Below are 21,659 nucleotides of genomic sequence, written 5' to 3'. Positions count from 1 at the left end.
ATCACACAATTGTCAGGAAATGAGGCCACACGCTGCTGTTTTATGCACTTTATTGGATGTAAGAGCTGCCAATCTGGATTTTCTTTAATACATGTTACAGGTTAGCAGTAGCAGTAGGAACCTGCTCTGCAGATTTTCACTTTAGACATGTTTAGTTCTGGCTTAATCTGGTTTGGTTAGGATGATGTAAGAGTGTGTGTGCTTTTCCTAATATATGTGAGTTATATGCATAAGAATAAGCAGCGATTGTTTTAGGTGCATTTATTGTTGGGTTGCATGTGAGTGTGTGTGTGTGTGTGTGTGTGTGTGTGTGCAATCATATTTGCAATGTGAAGTCAGCATTACAGTTCCATACGTGTCCAGAGTAATGATACAAAAGCTGATGAATATTTGTTACATCATTTAGATATGAATGTTTGAGTAAATCTCAAGAAAACATGTCCAGATAAGATATGACTACGAAATCAAAAGAAACAACAATTTTAAGATCCTATTTTAAGTCCATTGAAATAATAAAATTAAATAAAATTAATACATAATATATTATTTATTTATTTGTATTTATTTATGTGCATTGAGGTAATGGAAATTTGGGAGAAAATGTTATTGAAATGGTTATGAATATAACATCACAATTCAATGACTTTGTTGTGACTCTTAGTCCAAAAATAGGCTTTATTTTTAAATATTTCTTTTGATTTTGGGGTAAAATATGGCTGGACATGTTCTCTCCCAGTGATATTCGTTATTACAAATCATATAAGTCTATTTACTGTAAGTTTTCAATTAATTAAGATCATGTCATCTTAGTAAGTAATAGTAATACAGCATGAGTTCCTCATTGTATTGTTGGGGACTGGTATAAGTCATAAACAGTACTCTGTTATCCTATATTCATTTTGACAATCAAACAATATTATAGAATATGACATCTTAATATAGCACACAAACTCTCTCACACTTTCAAACACAGACACACCCACTTTACATAACTTTACAGAACTTAACTTGAACAGTGCCAAGACAGCTATCCACACTTAAAAGTCTGTAAGATAAGGGATCATTCACATATCACATGTACTCAAAAAGGTTTAGAGGGTACGAAATCCCTCCAAGGTGGGACAGCCTGTGTGTGTATGTGTGTGTGTGTGTGCATATTCACAATTATAACATATGTAGTTATAATTATAGTAGCCTCATCAATATTTCCCCTTCTTTGAGAACCTCAAGGATGGCCACCTTTACGAACAGTTTAAATGCTGTACGTTTTGATATGGCTCACTTTAGGAGAGATATGTCATCAGAGAAATCTCCAGCGCCCAGAGGATGAAGGCAGCGCGTAAAACGCCACTGACAGACCATGAGGCACAGAGGCAGCATAAATAGGGCACAGATGCCCGCCATAATGTAGGCGATGGTCATTAATGTGGACTCGTCGGTCTGAGGAACATTGTAGCCACAGTCCTCAAGGTCCACACCATGGAACGGTCCCTCCACTGAGGCCGTACGGAACTCGTCGTGGACTAGAGAGAAGGAAAATAACACAGGCAAGGACATGAACTAACACAGGGTCAAATGATAAAATACAGACACAGTATTTTATGTGTGTGGCACAAGTGTCCTAATACTTTCTGAGGCCACTGTAAGTTCCCAGAGAAAATGCTCTCTCACCGTGACACGTGCTAACAGCAAAGCCGATGCGCTTGTGTTCTCGGTCAAACACCACATAGAAGCCCTCCATGATGACGGCACCCATTACTGTACCAGTGCTCGACTGAGACACAGCGAATTTATAACAGTCCTCCTGTGCTGAGGCCACGTCCTCCACCGGCCTCAGATACTGCTGCAGAGACCCGAGAGAGACAGACACACATCAGCTACATATATATGCGTTTGAGACTGTCGTCCTCCAAAAAACGACCCTATAGGTTGTTTTTTCAAGCACCTTATTACAACCTATATTTACGTTTTAAAGTCATGCGCCCTCTAGCTGGTGTAAAAATAATGACAGTGTCATGTTACGTCTATGAGCGTCGTTACCAATCAAAATGCGTGTTAATTTTTTTTGCACTCGCCATTTGTCCTATTTCCATTTAGCGAAACTCATTTTCAATTTTGCATTTGGCAGATTTGTTGGAAAGTGATTTATGGTGCATATACACTTTATAATAGGGGTGTAACGATACGCTCAGGTCACGATACGGTACGTATCTCGATACGGAGTTCACGATACGATACGTATCACGATATTTTGAACAAAATGAAACTGAAATTCAAACAAGATTTATTAAAAAAACATTAACAAATTTCAATAATTTTCCTTGTACATACAAGATCACATTTCAATAAAATAAATAAATATAAAATTTTAATAAAAACCTGATGTATTCAAATTAACAGTTGAATAGGGCTGTCTGTCACTGAAAAAAATGTTAAATTTAACATGAACTTAGAATTATGAATAGGGGCCGTTCACATATCGCGTCTAAAAACGCGTGGAAGGCGCGGCCGCACCGCTTCTCCTTCTTTCCAAAGCGCTTGTGCTCCGGTGGCGTCGGTCGTTGCTATGCAACCATGAACTGAGCTCTCCAAGAGGATCAGGATGTTTCTGCAAAGGATAAATGATTTCTAGCCCTTGCATTAGTTTTACTACGAGATATATTGATGGAGATAAGATATAAAAACCACCATGTACAGCTATGATCAGCTGTTCGGCTGAGCTTTTGATGTTTTGTTACGGAAAGGCCATAGCTGATCGGTTGATTCTTGTCACACGACCTGCGGTGCGCTTGCGGCATTCTGAGAAGTTGAGAATTGCATGCACGTCGATCCCATTATGAGCGCGCCTGCCGCTAGGCTACATTTGAAAATAATAACTGACTTGCACGCGGAAAAGACGAAATATGTGAACGGCCCCACAGAACTTCTTAAAGCAAAGCATCGCAAGCGTCTTTTGCTTTTCTTTGAGCACAGCTGTTGCTGTGCACTGCGGTGAAAGAAAGCCACGACTTTTCTCACGCGACCATGCAAGAGACTGACATGAGAAACGTTTAAACCTGCTTGCAAGATTGTGTGCCCGAAACACTTACTGAACTAGAGAGCTGATTGAGACACACCATCTACGATAAATCGTTACACCCCTAATACTTATAGTAGTTTAAAAATGTGGTAGCATTGGATCTGGACAGGAAGGATAACTCTGGGAGTTGGAAGGGGTGTGTCGCGATTCTGCCTTCTCACATCGCGATACAGGTTCGTGGACCTGCGTATCGCGATTTCGGTTTCATATCGCATATCGTTACAGCCCTACTTTATAAGCATGTGCGTTCCCTGGGATCGAACCCACAATCGCATGATTGCATGTTGTCGTATAACACAATGCTCTACCAACTGAGCTTGACGGCACAACTTCTGTAAATGTCGTATTTCAGGGAAGTGACAAACGACCTATTGGGGTGTATGGAGGACATGTCACAAACGATTAAAGATGATAAAAATGATAAATGGTTGTTGTAGACAACAAGAGGGCAAGAAGATTATTTAAAAAAGCAGATAATCTCAGACTGGTCAAACCTCAGTGTATCATTACTGGTATGTACTTCTGGACCTGCTGCTGTATGCGTGTAGCTTCAAAAGAACAACTGTACATCTGTGTTGTTTTATTGTCTTGATGTTTTTGCTATTCATATTCATATATCATTAAAAAATGTACAAACCTGATTCCAAAAAAGTTGGGACACTGTACAAATTGTGAATAAAAAAGGAATGCAATAATTTACAAATCTCATAAACTTATATTTTATTCACAATAGAATATAGATAACATATCAAATGTTGAAAGTGAGACATTTTGAAATGTCATGCCAAATATTGGCTCATTTTGGATTTCATGAGAGCTACACATTCCAAAAAAGTTGGGACAGGTAGCAATAAGAGGCCGGAAAAGTTAAATGCACATATAAGGAACAGCTGGAGGACAAATTTGCAACTTATTAGGTCAACTGACAACATGATTGGGTATAAAAAGAGCCTCTCAGAGTGACAGTGTCTCTCAGAAGTCAAGATGGGCAGAGGATCACCAATTCCCCCAATGCTGCGGTGAAAAATAGTGGAGCAATATCAGAAAGGAGTTTCTCAGAGAAAAATTGCAAAGAGTTTGAAGTTATCATCATCTACAGTGCATAATATCATCCAAAGATTCAGAGAATCTGGAACAATCTCTGTGCGTAAGGGTCAAGGCCGGAAAACCATACTGGATGCCGTGATCTTCGGGCCCTTAGACGGCACTGCATCACATACAGGAATGCTACTGTAATGGAAATCACAACATGGGCTCAGGAATACTTCCAGAAAACATTGTCGGTGAACACAATCCACCATGCCATTCGCCGTTGCCGGCTAAAACTCTACAGGTCAAAAAAGAAGCCATATCTAAACATGATCCAGAAGCGCAGGCGTTTTCTCTGGGCCAAGGCTCATTTAAAATGGACTGTGGCAAAGTGGAAAACTGTTCTGTGGTCAGACGAATCAAAATTTTTGGAAAACTGGGACGCCATGTCATCCGGACTAAAGAGGAGAAGGACAACCCAAGTTGTTATCAGCGCTCAGTTCAGAAGCCTGCATCTCTGATGGTATGGGGTTGCATGAGTGCGTGTGGCATGTGCAGCTTACACATCTGGAAAGGCACCATCAATGCTGAAAGGTATATCCAAGTTCTAGAACAACATATGCTCCCATCCAGACGTCGTCTCTTTCAGGGAAGACCTTGCATTTTCCAACATGACAATGCCAGACCACATACTGCATCAATTACAACATCATGGCTGCGTAGAAGAAGGATCCGGGTACTGAAATGGCCAGCCTGCAGTCCAGATCTTTCACCCATAGAAAACATTTGGTGCATCATAAAGAGGAAGATGCGACAAAGAAGACCTAAGACAGTTGAGCAACTAGAAGCCTGTATTAGACAAGAATGGGACAACATTCCTATTCCTAAACTTGAGCAACTTGTCTCCTCAGTCCCCAGACGTTTGCAGACTGTTATAAAAAGAAGAGGGGATGCCACACAGTGGAAAACATGGCCTTGTCCCAACTTTTTTGAGATGTGTTGATGCCATGAAATTTAAAATCAACTTATTTTTCCCTTAAAATGATACATTTTCTCAGTTTAAACATTTGATATGTCATCTATGTTGTATTCTGAATAAAATATTGAAATTTGAAACTTCCACATCATTGCATTCTGTTTTTATTCACAATTTGTACAGTGTCCCAACTTTTTTGGAATCGGGTTTGTACTTCTTGCTCTTGTCAAGCTTGCTATTGTTGGTTTAATCCAGGGGTTCACAACTCTGGCCCTCAAGATCAAACTTTCCTGCTGTTTAGCTCCAACCTTCAACCTCATATTCACCTGCCTTTTTTTAGCTGTATTCAATTAGGGTTGGAGCTAAACTCTTCAGGAACGTGGAGCTCACGAGCCAGAGTTGAGAACCCCTGGTTTAATCGTATGATAGTGCAGTTTCAAGGGAAATTTGTCTTCACATGTTAGAGTGACTCAAGGTAATGATAATGATTAATCATACGATTAAACAGGGGTTCTCAACTCTGGCTCTCTCAGCTCACCACATGTGTCTATTAACATGTCTGTATATAGAGAGAAAAAGATCCAGCTGCTTGCATTAAACTGTGGGATACAGTATCCCATGATTACTGTCAAACTCTGCTCTTGAAGGGCCACTGTCCTGCAGAATGTAGCTCCAAACAGCTAAAACACCTGCCTGGACATTTCTAGCAGATTATTATTATTATTATTATTATTTTTGCTAATCTTGGAGGCTTGCCTTAAAGTGGCTTTGTTTCTAGTAATCCTGAAGACCTTGGCTGTGTTTGTACCCTCATTCACTATTCCCCACATTAGTCCACTAATATCTCAGATAGCAACATAGTGCGGCCCACATCTGGTAAATGTGGATTACACGTGGACCAGATGTGGGCCGGATCTGGGCCGACACTATGTCGCTGTCTGGGATTGAGAGAGTGAATGGAAATGAGTAAGTGAATTCGGACACTGATGGAGCCGGAAGAGCTGCCGCTTTTTCATAGTTTGTGCTTGTTGTTTAATAATATTTTGAATCTTAGCATACGGTCAGCTCCAGTAGCAATGAAAAGACTTATCTTGAACTCTGTCATGAAAACTAGCATGTATAAACCATAATTAAACAATTAAATGGAGTTTTTACCTGTATGATATTACGCTGTAGCCACATTGAACCAGCAGTTTGGAAAATGAATTGATTCAGCTGCAGGCGCCATCTTCTGGCAAGATGCGGGAATTCATTCAGCATGACTCTCACAGTGCATTTTGGGTATTCTCTAGCCATTGAATGTATATCAGTTGTACATTCGTTATTGTGGTACATTGAATGAGTGCACTTGATAACGTCCACTATGGTTTCAGACATGACTACAGATGGCTGTCCCCTCAAATACAGCCCTATTTAAGGGTATAGGGGGTGATTTCGGACACAGCCCTTGATTGGCTGGTTCAGGTGTGTTTAATAGGGTTTGAGCTGAACTCTGCAGAACAGTGGCCCTCCTTTGATACCCCTGTTTTAGCAAATATATTAATTTGTCAAGTATCACATGCTTTCAGAACACATGCTGACTGCACAGTAACGTTCTGCACTAGTATGATAGTAGGGCTTCTGTGACAGTTTGATAGGCACAACACAAAGCAGAGCTTAAATGGATAGTTATAGTCAAAAATGAAAATTAGGATTCACCATAGGAAAAACAGTCATATAGGTTCAAAAACCACATGAGGGTGAGAAAATGATGAGAGGATTTTCATTTTTGGTTGAGCTATCCATTCAACTGTTGCCGCATGTATACAGAATATGGACTGACTGATAATCAACTTGATCATTCTGACCCATATTTCAACTGAATCAGTTATCTTTATATACAGGTGCTGGTCATATAATTAGAATATCGTGAAAAAGTTCATTTTTTTATTGTAAATTATTTTTAAAAATGAAACTTTCATATATTCTATATTCCCTACATGTAAAGTAAAACAGTTTTTTTTAATTTTTTTTTTTTATTTTGATGATAAGAGCGTATAGCTCATGAAAGTCCAAAATCCAGTATCTCAAAATATTAGAATATTTCCTAAGATCAATCAAAAAATGGATTTTCAAAACAGAAAAGTTCAAGTTCTTTAAAGTATGTTCATTTGTGCACTCAATACTTGGTCGGCAGCACATATTACAGCAAATGACTTGCTCCTAGCACAAATTACAGCATCAGTGAAGTGTGGCATGGAAGTGATCAGCCTGTGGCACTGCTGAGGCACTATTGAGCCTTCAGATCATCTGTATATTGTTGGATCGACTGTTTCTCATCTTTCTCTTGAAAATATCCCATAGATTCAGGGGTCAGGCATGTTGGCTGGCCAATAAAGCACAGTAATATCATGGTCAGCAAACCACTTGGAAGTGGTTTTTGCACTGTGGGCAGATGCTAAAGTCCTGCTGGAAAAGGAAATCAGCATCTCCATAAAGCTTGTCAGCAGATGGAAGCATAAAGTGCTCCAAAATCTCCTGGAAGATGGCTGCATTGACTTTGCACTTGATAAAACACAATGGACCAACACCAGCAGACGTCACGGCCCCCCAAATCATTACTAACTTCAGAAACTTCCCACTAGACTTCAAGCAGCTTGGATTCTGTGCCTCTCCAGTCTTCCTTCAGACTCTGGGACCATGATTTCAACATGAAATGCAAAATTTAATTTTATCTGAAAAGAGGACTTTCGACCACTGTTCACTGTCCAGTTCTTTTTCTCCTTAGCCCAGGTAAGATGCTTCTGACGTTGTTTCTGTTTCAGAAGTGGCTTGGCAGTCCTTTTCCTGAAGATGTCTGAGTGTGGTGGATCTTGATGTGCTGACTCCGGCTTCATTTGACTCATTGTGAAGCTCTCCCAAGTGTTTGAATCGGCTTTACTTGACAGTATTCTCAAGCTTGTGGTCATCCCTGTTGCTTGTGCACCTTTGCCTACCAAATTTCTTCCTTCCAGTAAACTTTGCATTTAATATGCTTTGATACATCACTCTGTAAACAGCCACCACATTCAGTAATGACCATCTGTGACTTACTCTCTTTGTGGAGGGTGTCAATGATTGTCTCATGGACCATTGCCAAGTCAGCAGTCTTCCCCATTAGTGTGGTTTCAAAGAACAAGAGATACCCGGAATTTATACTGTAGGGATGGTCATTTAATGAAACTCAGATGTAAATATTCTATTATTTTGAGATACTGGATTTTGGACTTTCATTAGCTGTATGCTCTAATCAACAAATTAAAAAAAAAAAAAAAAAAACTTTTGAAATGTTTTACTTTACATGTAGGGAATCTAGTATAAATGAAAGTTTAATTTTTAAAAATAATTTACAATAAAAAAATGAACTTTTTCACGATATTCTAATTATATGACCAGCACCTGTAGGTTAAGGTGTGGCCCGTTATCACCCAGCAGCCTCTTATAGCAGTATACCATTCAGAAAGCTGTCATAGCCACAGAATGAAGAAAGCAGAATGATGGTACCTGTGGCAGGATGGAGATACGGAAGGACTGGTTTCTATTTTCACTCATTAGGTAGAGAGAAATGACAGGGAAGATATGCCAGGGTGTTGTGCCCGCCTGCCAACATACCAGCTGCTCCCCCAGCCAAAAACCTGAGGGAAACTGTTCAGTCTGTGGAGACAAAAATCCAGCTGTGAGAGAAATCTGAAAAAGTTTAGCATGTTCAAGAATGAGACCAGCTGAGATTATATAAACCCACCGATGAAGCGGCTTCAATGGCCTTTACAGCAGCCTGGAACACTTTACGAGGGAGACGCAGGTTTGTAGTGCCGCTGTCCACAATACTCTTATCATAGTTATACTGAGAGACAGAGAGAAACAAAAACAGTAAGAATGTCTGCTTTTAGCAATGGTTAGTTTGTCTTTGTTTAATATTAAAAAACAACAACAACAGTTATTTTAAACCATGACCAACTGTGAAAGTACAAAGAGAAAATACATAAAATGTTCCTTTATCTGTAGTTTTGACATTTGAAAAAAAGAAGAAAAAAAAGCTCCTTTAAAATGCACTACTAACAATGTCCAACAGTGGGCACTCCTATGTCTTGCTAATGCTAATTCATATGTGGCATTATATGCATCCATAATACAATGAAATAATATATATTTTAAATTATTTATATTATAAATTATAATTAATATAAGCAATTAAATATGTAAATATTCATATGCCTCTATATAAGTCATAGAATAAATTATGGAGTGTCTATTTACACCAAGTGCAAATGATCTATACATTAAAGGCATGCAAAATATATGGGCCATTCTACAGAATTGGTGCAAACTGCTGTCCCACAACCAAAAAACATTTAAAAAGCATTTAAGTATTCAAATTTTAGATGTTTACTAAGATCCTTCTATCATGTATTGAATCTCACAGTAACACTTTACAATAAGGTTTATTAGTTAACTACATTAGTTAACATGAAATAATAATGAACTGCACTTCTACAGCATTTATTAATTTTTGTTCATTTCAACATTTACTAATACATTATTAAAATCTTGTTAACATTATCTAATGCACTGTGAACTAACATGAACAAACAATGAACAACTGTATTTTCATTAATTAATGTTAATGAAGATTAGTAAATACAGTAACAAATATTGCTCATGGTTAGTTCATGTTAGTTAATACATTAACCGTTTAACTAATGAACCTTATTGTAAAGTGTTACCAATCTCACAATAATATTTAATATCAGTAAGATTAATATGTATATAAAATCATCATTTATTGGGTACTTTCAATTGGGAGGTGTCTGTCCTGAACCCTAGTCCTTAAATTTCAACTTGTGAAAATGATATTGAAATAATTTTTGCAGTGTTGATATATATTTTATTTTTAAATCATTAAACTTTATCTTAAAAAAATGTGTCCTGCATTTCATGTCACTACTGAAACAGTGTGTGTTTGAGTCATTGCCTGAGACTGATTTTAACACACTTCTACATTTCTGATCAGGAAATATTCCTCTCACAGCCTCTCTTTCACAGTAGATAGATCATCATTTTGAGTTAAATGTGTTCAGAAGTCTGAAAATCTGTGTGTAACTTTATCAAATGTCACTACCAAACACCTTTTTCTGCAAATTAAGCAAAATATTTTGAATGTTATTTCATAAAATTTAGTTTTTGTGTGTGTACAACTGAACATAACTGTGTTAACGATTGATATCATCTTTGAGCGGCTCAAAAGTATCTAAAATTGTCTGTTTCATTATTGACACCAAAAAAGGCAACACATAATCATTTATTTGAGGGGAAATAAACAAAATTTTACTACAGTCATGTCATTCATTAGTATTTTAATATGTTTTAGTATGTGAGTTAAATTGTGTCATGTGATGCGGTCGCTACCAACACATTACTGTCACTACTGAAACTGTGCAGTCACGACCGAAACATGGATGTTTTGTTAAAAATAAAGTATATTGAATGATCAACTAAGATGTTATTATAGTGTTTGGTTCAATGTTTATTCAAACTAATGAATCCTTCACTTTGAAATCAGTTTGATAAACTTTATGACTTTTACAAAGAAAGACTGGATTCAAAATACAACAAATCTCATAAATTACACTTGAAATATTGTTAAAATTGTAAAAATGTTATTGATTTACCTGTGATAACTTTTTTAATAAATAGCAAAAAACAAACAAACAAAAAAAAAAAACAGAAGATGTGTTCTCACTTCTTTGCAGTCCATATTGAGATCCTGTCCGTTAACCTCAATGCGCACGATGATGACCTCATAATACCACTCTCGTCTGATTGGTGTGTACCACAGCTCCCCAACATACAAGGACGGATCTATTCCCCCAATGATCTGGAAAGAATAAAGACAATCTGTGAATAAACAAATCCTTTTTATAGTATGTCGCTTAATTTGTGTGTGATTCAAAGATTTTACTAATTTCGTATGACTGCACTTTTGTTCCTCAAAACACACAAATCATATGGACTATTTTTATGATTTTTTTTTTAAAAGACATATTCTTGTCCTATTTTCAGAGCTTGGCAGTCTCAATCTCCTTTCATTTTCCATAGAAGAAAGACAGTCATTTAAAGTAAATGACAGAATTTCAGTTTGGGGTCAATAAACCATTTCTTGCAGTGAAATGATCTAGTTCTTTGTCATGTTCACAGCAGCTCTCACCATACTGCCCCCTACAGTGGAGCTGCCGGCACTGTAGTTCTGGGTGAATCCTGCTCCACAGAGCTGCAGAGAAAACATGTCTGGGACGCTGGTCTGTCTCAACAGAGAGTCGAAGAACGGCTCTAGAGTCTCATCCGGCTGAAAGACGGAAAACCTGATTAGAAGAGACTCTTCATTAAGCATTGTGAGGTGATGACAGCACAAGCACTCGTGTTACAGAAACGCCGCAGGAACCGACCCTTGCGATCTCAGCATAGGCCAGCCCGAGTATGCCCTCCCAGTTGGATCCATTGATGAAGAAGCGATCAGACTGGGTGATTGCAGCGATGTTGGCCCTCAGAGACACATTGGGCCCGTGAGGAATTGACACCAGATCAGTGCCCAGCTCTCCCTCCCACCGGCCCTGTGTGTACGGCACATACACACCACGGCCCAGATCTCTGTACGACGACGAGCTATCAACAGACGGGAAAACATTTGTTAGCCTTTACAACATATGTCATGACACATTTGTGTGTGGTTAGTTACTGCTACTCACAGAGAGCGGTGGTAATATCTGTGGAGGAACGGGTGAGCGGCGGCGCCGACTGCAAAATTACTGCTGCCCGTATCAACCAGGATGTTCAGCTGAAACACAAAGGGATTTAATATTTGATTAGATAAAATTAATAACTCGAGTGGTGCTCACCAAAGTTACTTTTAAAAGTAATGCATTACAATATTGTGTTACTCCCTATAAAGTAACTAATTGCGCTACTTACAGTAGTTACTTTTTATGTTACTTTTGCTTTTCTTTTTCTCACCTGGGCTGGGCTTGTTTGTTTGTTTAATAACAAAAACAACAAAAAGTTATATTTTTGACAAATGTAAAGGCCATTTCACCAGTGGCAGATCAAGGATTTTTTAAAGCAAGGGCCACAATGGGGCCAAGTTTAACATTTATGTGTAATTATTATATTAATGAGTTTTGCATACATTTGACCTCTTTCCTTTGCTGCTGGCTCTAGCGCTTTGTTCATTAACTGTTCTTTAAAGCTTTAAGTTCAAGCACCTTTTGGATTTAGAGTTTCTTCAAAACACCAACTGGATTTAGAAACTACTGCAAGCAGCTGTTTCCATATTTTATTTTTTCTTCATTAAGAATAACACTCCTAATAAAATATAAAACAACATTTGAAGAAGAAAAAAAATCTTCTGTTTTAACATTTTGTTGTGTTTTTGCTTAATGTTTTTCTGACCATATTTTATTTCAAATGCGAGGATAACTAAAGATAAACTCTTTAATTTAATGATTTTTTGAGGCCATGCCATGTGATTTTGTTTAGAGGAGACTAAAATGGTAAAGGTGCCATCGAACGTTTACAAGATGTAATATAAGTCTAAGGTGTCCCCTGAATGTGTCTGTGAAGTTTCAGCTCAAAATACCCCATAGATTTTTTTTTTAATTAATTTTTTTAACTGCCTATTTTGGGGCATCATTAGAAATGTGCCGATTCAGGCTGCGGCCCCTTTAAATTCTCGCGCTCCTCGCCCCCAAACTCTCGACTATAATACAGTGCATAAACAAAGTTCACACAGCTAATATAACCCCCAAAATGGATCTTTACAAAGTGTTCGTCATGCATGCGTTGGATCATGTGAGTATAGTATATATTTGGATGTTTACATTTGATTCTGAATGAGTTTGATAGTGCTCCGTGGCTAAAGCTAACATTACACACTGTTGGAGAGATTTATAAAGAATGAAGTTGTGTTTATGAATTATACAGACTGCAAGAGTTTAAAAATGAAAATAGCAACGGCTCTTGTCTCCGTGAATACAGTAAGAAACGATGGTAACTTTAACCACATTTAACAGTACATTAGCAACATGCTAACGAAACATTTAGAAAGACAATTTACAAATATCACTAAAAATATCATGATATCATGGATCATGTCAGTTATTATTGCTCCATCTGCCATTTTTCGCTGTTGTTCTTGATTGCTTACCTAGTCTGATGATTCAGCTGTGCACAGATCCAGACGTTAATACTGGCTGCCCTTGTGTAATGCCTTGAACATGAGCTGGCATATGCAAATATTGGGGGCGTACATATTAACATTTGCCTGTTCTTCAGAGGTCTTTTAAACAAATGAGATTTATATAAGAAGGAGGAAACAATGGTGTTTGAAACTCACTGTATGTCATTTCCATGTACTGAACTCTTGTTATTCAACTATGCCGAGGTAAATTCAGTTAATACTCACATTATCTAAGCATGCAGTTGATTTTTTTTTCCCGATCTGAGGCTTCTTATTACAGATCTTGAGGGGGAAAAAAACACTATTTTGTAGGATTATACTGTGATAAAGGCTAATTCGACTAGCATTGCATTCTCATACTTTATTCTTATGATAATACCTGACTTTTATAAGTCTACCTTGTACTTTCTGCGCGTGGGCGCCCTCTGGCTTCGAGTATGAATTAAAACATACATTACCTCAATAACAGAATTCAGTTTTAATGACAATTAAAATGTGAAACAGTACTAACCGTCTGGAACTTTATCGTGAAAGCGCTTTTCTTATTGCAGCGAGTAAGACATTTGTTCTCTTTCTGGCTCATATTTTGATTATGAATTATTAACAACTATACATTTATTTTCAACCAAACACTCTACGTAAAGTAAGTGTCTGTGCTGCATTGGATCGTCGAAGGTCAGCAGAAAAGACATTGGTTAGTAAAGTGAAATTAAATACATAGCCTATTTAATTATTGAAGGTTTGCGTAATATTCTGAGTTTGCATTTTTCACTGTTGAGAAATACTGAATCTGTTTTTGTGCGAGTGAGATGAGTAAATGCTACTACAATAACCATCATGTTCAAACAGATGCCTCTGCACTTACTCCTGATTTCTCTCAGCATGAAGACAGGAAAAGGGAAAGCAAAGTAACTTGTGTTACTTATTTTAAAAAAGTAACTGAGATATTTTGTTGTAAATTTAAAAGTAATGCATTACTTTACTAGTAACTTGAAAAAGTAATCTGATTATGTAACCGACATTACTTGTTATGCATTACCCCAAAACTGGTGCTCACTCATGCAAACCTGCAGTGATGCCAGTGGTTGGCAAGGTGTTGCTATGCAGTGTTGTTAGGACACTGTGATGTGATACGGTTTTCTGAGTATTAGCTATGGTGTTCTGGATCCGCTGCGGGTACATGTTTTATCAGCCACTCCCAAGTCTCTATAAAATCCTCTGGCCTCATTTATAAAATATTAGAAACCGCCCTACATTTGATCTTACGATCGTTTCTCAAACGTGCGTATGTGTGAATCAACGTGTACGTGTTACATAGAGGTGAGGTCAAATCTGTGCATACAGTACACACGTTTTATAAATAAGGCCCTTGGTCTCTAGATGTGGCTCAGGTCTTTCAGCTGACTGTTGTCAAATGTTTCTGACCTTGTGGGTGTTTGTGTGTTTGTGAGGAGATATTTAAGAATGAGATATATTATCGACCGGCCTCCTGCAGGCCACCAGCGACTGACTGGGAGCCTGTCTCTGAGCGTGAGACTCACTGACTGAGCAAAATGTGATACACGCTGAGGGAGAGCGAGACGGAGAGAGACAGACAGGACAGGACGGGTGATGGGAAACCTGAGAACAAGAAAGAGCTGCCAGACGTCGGTTGGATTCTAGCATGTTATACTGGACAGACATTCTGAAATGATCGAGATCAGACAATTACCGTGTCCACTTTTCTGAGAGTCTACCGGCAGCTTTGACAGTGGATAAAGAATATTTTGGAGAGAGTTTTCCTGAGTAAGTTTGTTTAATGGCACAGACACCTGAAGGTAACTCCATCATTAATACGTCACTCTTCTCAGCATCGGCTTTTTCAATGGCTGACGCTGAGAGCAGGGTGACTGATGACATATTATATTGATAAAACACAATGACGGAGCACTTATACACAATACTGCTTGGTTGTAGAAACATCACACACGTCCATTCACAAATTCAGAGTCGTTCCAAACTCTCTATATAAATTCGATTAGACAAGCGTTTTAGATTCATCAGCGTTTCTGAACTCAAAGGTGGTTGATAACACACTTGACCTTCTTACCACATCTGCCTATTCCTCTCAGCAGCTCTCCACTGTAGTAAGAATTGAGCTGACTCCTCATGTCATTGATCTGTCCTGTGGGCTTCCTGTTATTCTGCTCACTGAATCTGGCCTGTGTGCATCCTTCCTCTACGAGACCTGCCTTCACCCACAGGGCTTCCTCTTCCTCATACATTATGTGACCTTGTTGAGGCAGTGGACAGTTGAAGATGTTTAGTGCGCAAAAACACGAATTAATTTCCTTTCACATCATTTTAAGCTGGTGTTGTGATGCATTAGACGTGGACACAAAACAGTTTTCAAGTCTTCCTGGAGCTTAAACAGAAAAGCATAACACTAACAATGTCATGAGTTTGATTCCCAGCAAATGCATGAAATAAAAAAAAAATAAAAAATGATTAGCTTGAATGTAAAGTAAGTCGTTTTGGATAAAAGATGCAAAAACCTTTTAATAGAACAGTTATTGTTGGTACATGGTTCTTATAACAAAAGGATGGCATGCAGATCTGTATAGGTACTGGGCAATAGTGCACTATTATTCTAAGGGGCCGTTTTCATAACACAGTTTTCAACTAAAAACACATTTATTCATTGCTGTTTATTTACACGCCAACAGCGTTTTGGCGGCCTTAAAATGCCAACTTTTGAAAATTTATTTCAGGGTGTTTACAAGACAACAATGTACTGAAAACAGAAAGGTTTGTGTCCTTTACATTTTCTGCGTACAGACGACAAATTTGTAAAATCGGTCCCCGTTCACACAGATCCGCGAAAATGGTTAAAACGCTGTATTACTCAAGCCAGGCCAGTAGATGGCGATGTTACTTTTTAAAGAAACACTGCATGCCTATAGACTGAACACGTAATACGCATGTGCATGATATCACAGTTTTCACAAATTCACATTTTTGTAGTTTACACAGAAACGACAATGCTACCATTTTCAAAAAGTTGCACTTTGGAAATCCAGTTTCAAAATTCAAGCCCCCAAAACGCCATTGTTGTGTAAATGAACGGCCAAAACACATAAAAAGATTTCCGTTTTTAGTTGAAAACGGTGTTGTGTAAACGGAATCTCAAAGTACAAGTTTTTGAAAGCAATACCGTTATAGTCTCAGTGTAAACTACAAAAACATGAATTTGTGGAAACAGTTACATCATATGCATGCATATGCATTACGTGTTCAGTCTATATGCACGTACTCTCTAAAAAATGCTGGGTTAAAAACAACCCAAGTTGGGTTAGATATGGACAAACCCAGCGGTTGGGTTAGATGCACCAATCATGTATCGGCCACCGATATTTATCGGCCGATTTTTGATCAATTTACAACCATCGGCATATCGCTATAGCATGAAAAAGCAGATATAACAAACTGATGGTTTATTAATTAACTAATGTCTGTTGCATAATCCAATAATCTAATATTCCTGCTGTGCTGCTGTCTGTCTTTAACTTAAAGTAACTGTGACAGAAATATATTACTGTTGTACAGTAGAATTTAGCTATCTCAATGTAATAATAACACTAATTTATACAGTGAAGAATATGCAGTGTTATTTTCCATTTGTTTACTTTATTTCTGTATCTGAAAACTGTTAAACCTATCTAAAAAAAACACTGTTTATTTCATATGTATCTTTGTTCTGTTGTCTTTATGTATTTATGTAGGTCTGCTGGATGTTAAATGGATCCAATCCATGTTCATTAGAAATTATTGGATGATGTAGCAATAAACTAGTATAACTTTTTTTTTTTTTTTTTTTTTTTGCTTATTTAAAACATCAAAACACTATTTTAATGACAAAAATAAGTGAGCAAGTGACAAATATCAGTATCAGTATTGGAATCGGCCAATAATTGTTTGTTAAAATTGGTATCAGCCCCAAAAAATCCTATTGGTGCATCCCTAGTTAAATGTTTGCTGGGCAGTTTTACTATTGTTTAAAAAATGACTATATGTCTGGCTTAAAATGAACCCAAAATAGGTTGGAAATTAAAAATCAGACACATAATTAATAGAGGCAACAATAATAATCAAAAGGTGAACAATTTAACAATAGTTTATTATTTAAATATTATTTATTAAACTTACAGTATTAATAAATGTTCATTTCAACCTATTCTGGGTTCATTTTAAGTGAGCCATATAGTCATTTTAAACAATAACTGAGTTAAATAAAACTAGCATCATAACAATAATTGGGTCAAAACATCTAATTTGCTGGCTTTGTCCATTTTCAACCCAACTTGGGTTATTTTAACCCAGCATTTTTAGTGTAGTGTTTCTTTACAAAGTGGCATCGCCAACTACTGGTATGATAGAAGAATGGAGCGTTTTTAGTTGTTTTCACGGATCCGTGTGAACGGGGATCATTTTGAGTTCTTCTTCAAAAGAAGAACTTTTCAGTTTTTAGTACACCATTGTTGTGTAAACGTATGTAGCAGGATAGGACTGTGGAAACGGAGCAGGGTCATACAGTCCCAGATGTGCTCTACATACAGCTGTGACGGGTGGGCAAAACCCATATATGCTACTTCACAAAACAATCCCACAGTCAGTGTTTAGTCGTTTAATCAATGCTCTAATATTCCCATAAAGCACAAAGATCTAAACGAAACAGGCCACTGGAATGGAGTACAAGCGTTCTGCTTACTACACACTGTAAATGTGGACAAAAACAAACACCAGTAAACACCAATAACTAGAAGGTGACCGTTATGCAAATTATAGATTGTATATTCCAGTTTAACACAGTATTACTGTTTAACTGTTGAATGTTATAATGGAAATCTCTCGTTTCACCACTTTAAATCACATTTCACTAGTTCAGTAAGATATAAAGCAAAATGTAAATATCATTCATTGCTTTAAATATTTTCTTTCTTTTTTATTTAAAGTAATATGTAAACATGTAAACATTTTTGAAAAGGGGTTTCAAATTAGATACTGCCAAAATGTTTTAATTATATGATGGTTTATAAGTTTCTGTATTTCACTGTAGCCTCATTTTAGCCTTGATAAATAAAATAAAACACAATTTGAATAGATTATATTATCTTGGACAAAATCTTTCCTGTCCAAGAAAATTAAGTAAAATATAAAATAAAATTTGAATGGCCTTTTTTTTCTGAGTGTGGATGTAATATGCTGTGGCATGTTTTGTTATATGGTGAGAACCCATTTATTTGGATCGAGTCTCACCTTCTGAGGTGGGGTGCCCACGGCCATTTCGATGTAATACCCTTGTCCTGACTTTCCTCGAAGGTTGTCAATCATGTTTACAAAATTCATCACAGGGACTCCTCTGCGTGTCCGTGCGGCTCTCGAGGGGACCCGGGGGGCCGCGGGCTGTGACAGGGGCCCCTGCTGCAGAGGGACACGGAGCAACACTGAGCCAGAGCTGCCAGCGGAGGAGGTGACCGGCAGAAGGGCCACAAATGCCCATGAATACAGAAACAGAAGCGGCACTTTCATCTTTCCGAGCTATAAAATCCCTTTGTTTACTTTAGAACGCGTCAAGCGGCGGATCCGAAAGTTCTATTATGGCGTCATAATACACAGAACGCCGACAACAGAATGCGCAAATTCCAAATCCCCGCGAGCACTAAAGGACATTCGGGCTCATGTTTATTATCCTTCGTGTTCTCCATCCTCCGCATTTACAAACAACGGCAACCATTCCCGTTTTCCACATTCGTCTTTCTTTTTTATATGGAGATTCCGAACTTGATGTCCTATAGCAAAACCTCCCCGCATGCTCTTTAAGAAATTAACTGTTAAAAAAGACGATCCTTCTATTTAAATAAACGCAGAAGTAGAGCAGGTGGGCATCGCTCTTCTGGAGTTCTGTCGTTGAATGTCTGCCATTGAAATGCGCTCGACGTCGTGTCCATTTAGAGCTGCCTTTTGCCCTTTGATCATTTGACGACGCAAACCTCCATAATCCGCATCTATATGTCCTCAAACAGCTCCTGCCTCCTCCTCCATCTTCCCTGCATCCGCACGCACTGAAGCGCTGTCCGATTCCTGAATTAATCATTAGATGAATCAGTTCTATTGAATGATTCAGTCAGAGCGATTCGACTGAAAGCGGTTCGAAGTAAGGTTTGATACGGTGAATCGTTTTACTGAACCGGTTCAGTGGAGCGAATCGTCTGAATGAACCGATTCGCAAAAATGAATCAGACATCCCTTACACTAGCGCATTGAGCGGACTCCACACACACACACACACACACACACACACACACACACACTAATGTCAAGCGCTGGAATGATGCATCATGGGGCTTGAAGTTTATTCAACAGACCATTATTCTCATGTGCTGTATAACATCTATCTATCTATCTATCTATCTATCTATCTATCTATCTATCTATCTATCTATCTATCTATCTATCTATCTATCTATCTATCTATCTATCTATCTATCTATCTATCACTTTTAGAGCATAATAAGGGCTGTTTAAATGAATCATGTTCAGCTGCACAAGGCTCTTGTTAGCCAATCAGACCTCTGTCTGCTCTGGCCAGGCCGTCCCACTGGCAGGGCAGTGTGAAGAACACAGGAGTGCTGTAGAAATGAGCATGTGAACCTCCGTCCCTCCTGTCTGTGCTGCAGTCCATCCCTTCACTATATGAGAGCGCTGCTTCATCCATCGCTGTCTGTAGGGTTGGATCATGGGGATGTGAATGACCTGCAAAGGGAGAAGCAGAGGTTTACAACAAACAAACTGTTGTGTGTTGTTGTCTGCAGTAGATATGAAATTAGCATTGGCAATGGTAAGACGAGTCATCCACTTTTCCCCTAAAATGTTTGAATGTTCGTCTCAGTAACTGCACTCACGCTGTGCCTGTGGTTGGTGTCGTGGCCTCTGGTCTTCATGCACAGACGTTCCCTCAAACAGGTTCCAGGGCAAAGATAGTTGAGTAGATTCAGTTTGGCATTGAGCTGAATGTCTGAGATCAGAAAGCATAATTATGCTCATAGCCATTCCATAACAACTGTATGCTATTGCAGGAAGCCACACTGACCATAAAATAATGGTTGTCATGCAAAGTCTCATATAAGAGACAAACAAGTTCCATATTATATAAAAAAGCCACAATAAATTTTGATCTCAGGACTTGCAATCTCAGGTCTATAATGTTATATGGCATAAACATTTACCTGTTTTCAGAATCTGCTGTACGAAAGCCTTTCGCAAAGGGGTTGCAAGCGATCTTTAGCTGGGTAATCTGTGACAGGAAAGACATCATAGACTCGCTGTAACTACTTTATACTAAACTTATTATACAGTTATTGATGAAAATGAACAGCTCCATAATGCTTCAAAATGTCTACCCATCAAAAATATAAATAAATAAATGAAAAATAACACATTTATTGAATTTGTCCTGACAGACTCGATAACTGTTTTTGAATTATAAAACCATTAACTGTTACGCATGTGGTAGCCAACATGCTCAAAGATGAAGACAAAAATGGGTATTCCAAAATTTATTGTCTTTATTTACAAAATGAACACATAGGAGATCGCTGGAGAAACCAAACTCAATGCAAACAAGAACCAACAAAGACAAATGAAAACACAGAATCCTGAAAAGACGTTTATGTTGTTTAGTCATGACTGAATTGAATGGGTATAAATGTGTCCTACTTTTTGCAAAATCATCTCTTAATAAAACAGCTGCATTTTTTCATACTAAACCAAGTACAGTTTGTCTTCATTTTCATGTACGTAAAGTGTCTTGTTCATGCATTTTACAACATTCTTATTCAAACTATTGTTAAACAGATGGAATTAAAATGTACATTGAATTAATCTCATTTTTAAACCAGAATTAAACCAGTGAATTGTGAATTGATTTATTGTCAAGCCAAAGATTTACTATAGCAAATCAACCAAATGATTTCAGTGACATGAAAGTAATGTTTTAAAATTTAGGTTGCACTTTATTTTGATGGTCCACTTCTAACTATATGTAACTTTGCAACTACGTCAACTAACTCTCAGAGTATTAGTAGACTGTTATAAGCTGGCATACTTGCAAGGTAATTTATAGTCAGCGTCTGTTGGGCAAACATCAAAATAAAGTACTAGCAGATATTAAGCAGACAGTCTACTAATATTGTAATGAGAGTTAGTTGACATGTTGTTGCAAAGTTATAATGTCTAAAGTGGTCCAAAATGTATAGCCTAGACACTTTAGCTTAATAACAGCTTAATAA

At 37.8% G+C, this 21,659-nt stretch overlaps 1 protein-coding gene across 2 annotated transcripts; it reads right to left on the bottom strand.

Annotated features, from left to right (window-relative positions):
* Positions 1-33: 33 nt before the first annotated feature.
* bace1 (beta-secretase 1) lies at positions 34-20,664 on the bottom strand. 2 transcript variants are annotated; one of them, XM_048161578.1, is made up of 11 exons: positions 20,598-20,664; positions 20,274-20,386; positions 19,942-20,124; positions 11,846-11,934; positions 11,546-11,762; positions 11,308-11,445; positions 10,843-10,977; positions 8,845-8,946; positions 8,607-8,756; positions 1,672-1,843; positions 34-1,523 (listed from the first exon to the last, which is right to left on the bottom strand). In XM_048161578.1, the coding sequence occupies exons 2-11, from the start codon at positions 20,310-20,312 to the stop codon at positions 1,279-1,281; spliced, it is 1,470 nt and encodes a 489-aa protein (XP_048017535.1). In that variant the 5' UTR covers positions 20,313-20,386; positions 20,598-20,664; the 3' UTR covers positions 34-1,278. The 2 variants fall into 2 exon arrangements, with proteins under 2 accessions (XP_048017535.1, XP_048017534.1); XM_048161577.1 differs by lacking the exons at positions 19,942-20,124; positions 20,274-20,386; positions 20,598-20,664 and adding an exon at positions 18,628-19,655.
* Positions 20,665-21,659: the final 995 nt, after the last annotated feature.

The sequence above is a fragment of the Megalobrama amblycephala genome, linkage group LG16 (assembly GCF_018812025.1).
Source record: "Megalobrama amblycephala isolate DHTTF-2021 linkage group LG16, ASM1881202v1, whole genome shotgun sequence".
Classification (NCBI taxonomy): domain Eukaryota; kingdom Metazoa; phylum Chordata; class Actinopteri; order Cypriniformes; family Xenocyprididae; genus Megalobrama; species Megalobrama amblycephala.
Note: the sequence above shows the minus strand (reverse complement) of the source record. Positions and strands in the feature narration are given on the sequence as shown.

Bases quoted from the DNA above. Each gene is read 5' to 3' on its own strand.
- bace1 (XM_048161577.1), bottom strand. From the start codon at position 18,900: ATGAAAGTGCCGCTTCTGTTTCTGTATTCATGGGCATTTGTGGCCCTT. The intron at 10,978-11,307 runs GTGAGAGCTGCT...TATTCTTTCCAG, and splicing joins CCACTGTAGGGGGCAGTATG to ATCATTGGGGGAATAGATCC. The intron at 1,524-1,671 runs GTGAGAGAGCAT...CCTTCTCTCTAG, and splicing joins TGCTGTTAGCACGTGTCACG to TCCACGACGAGTTCCGTACG.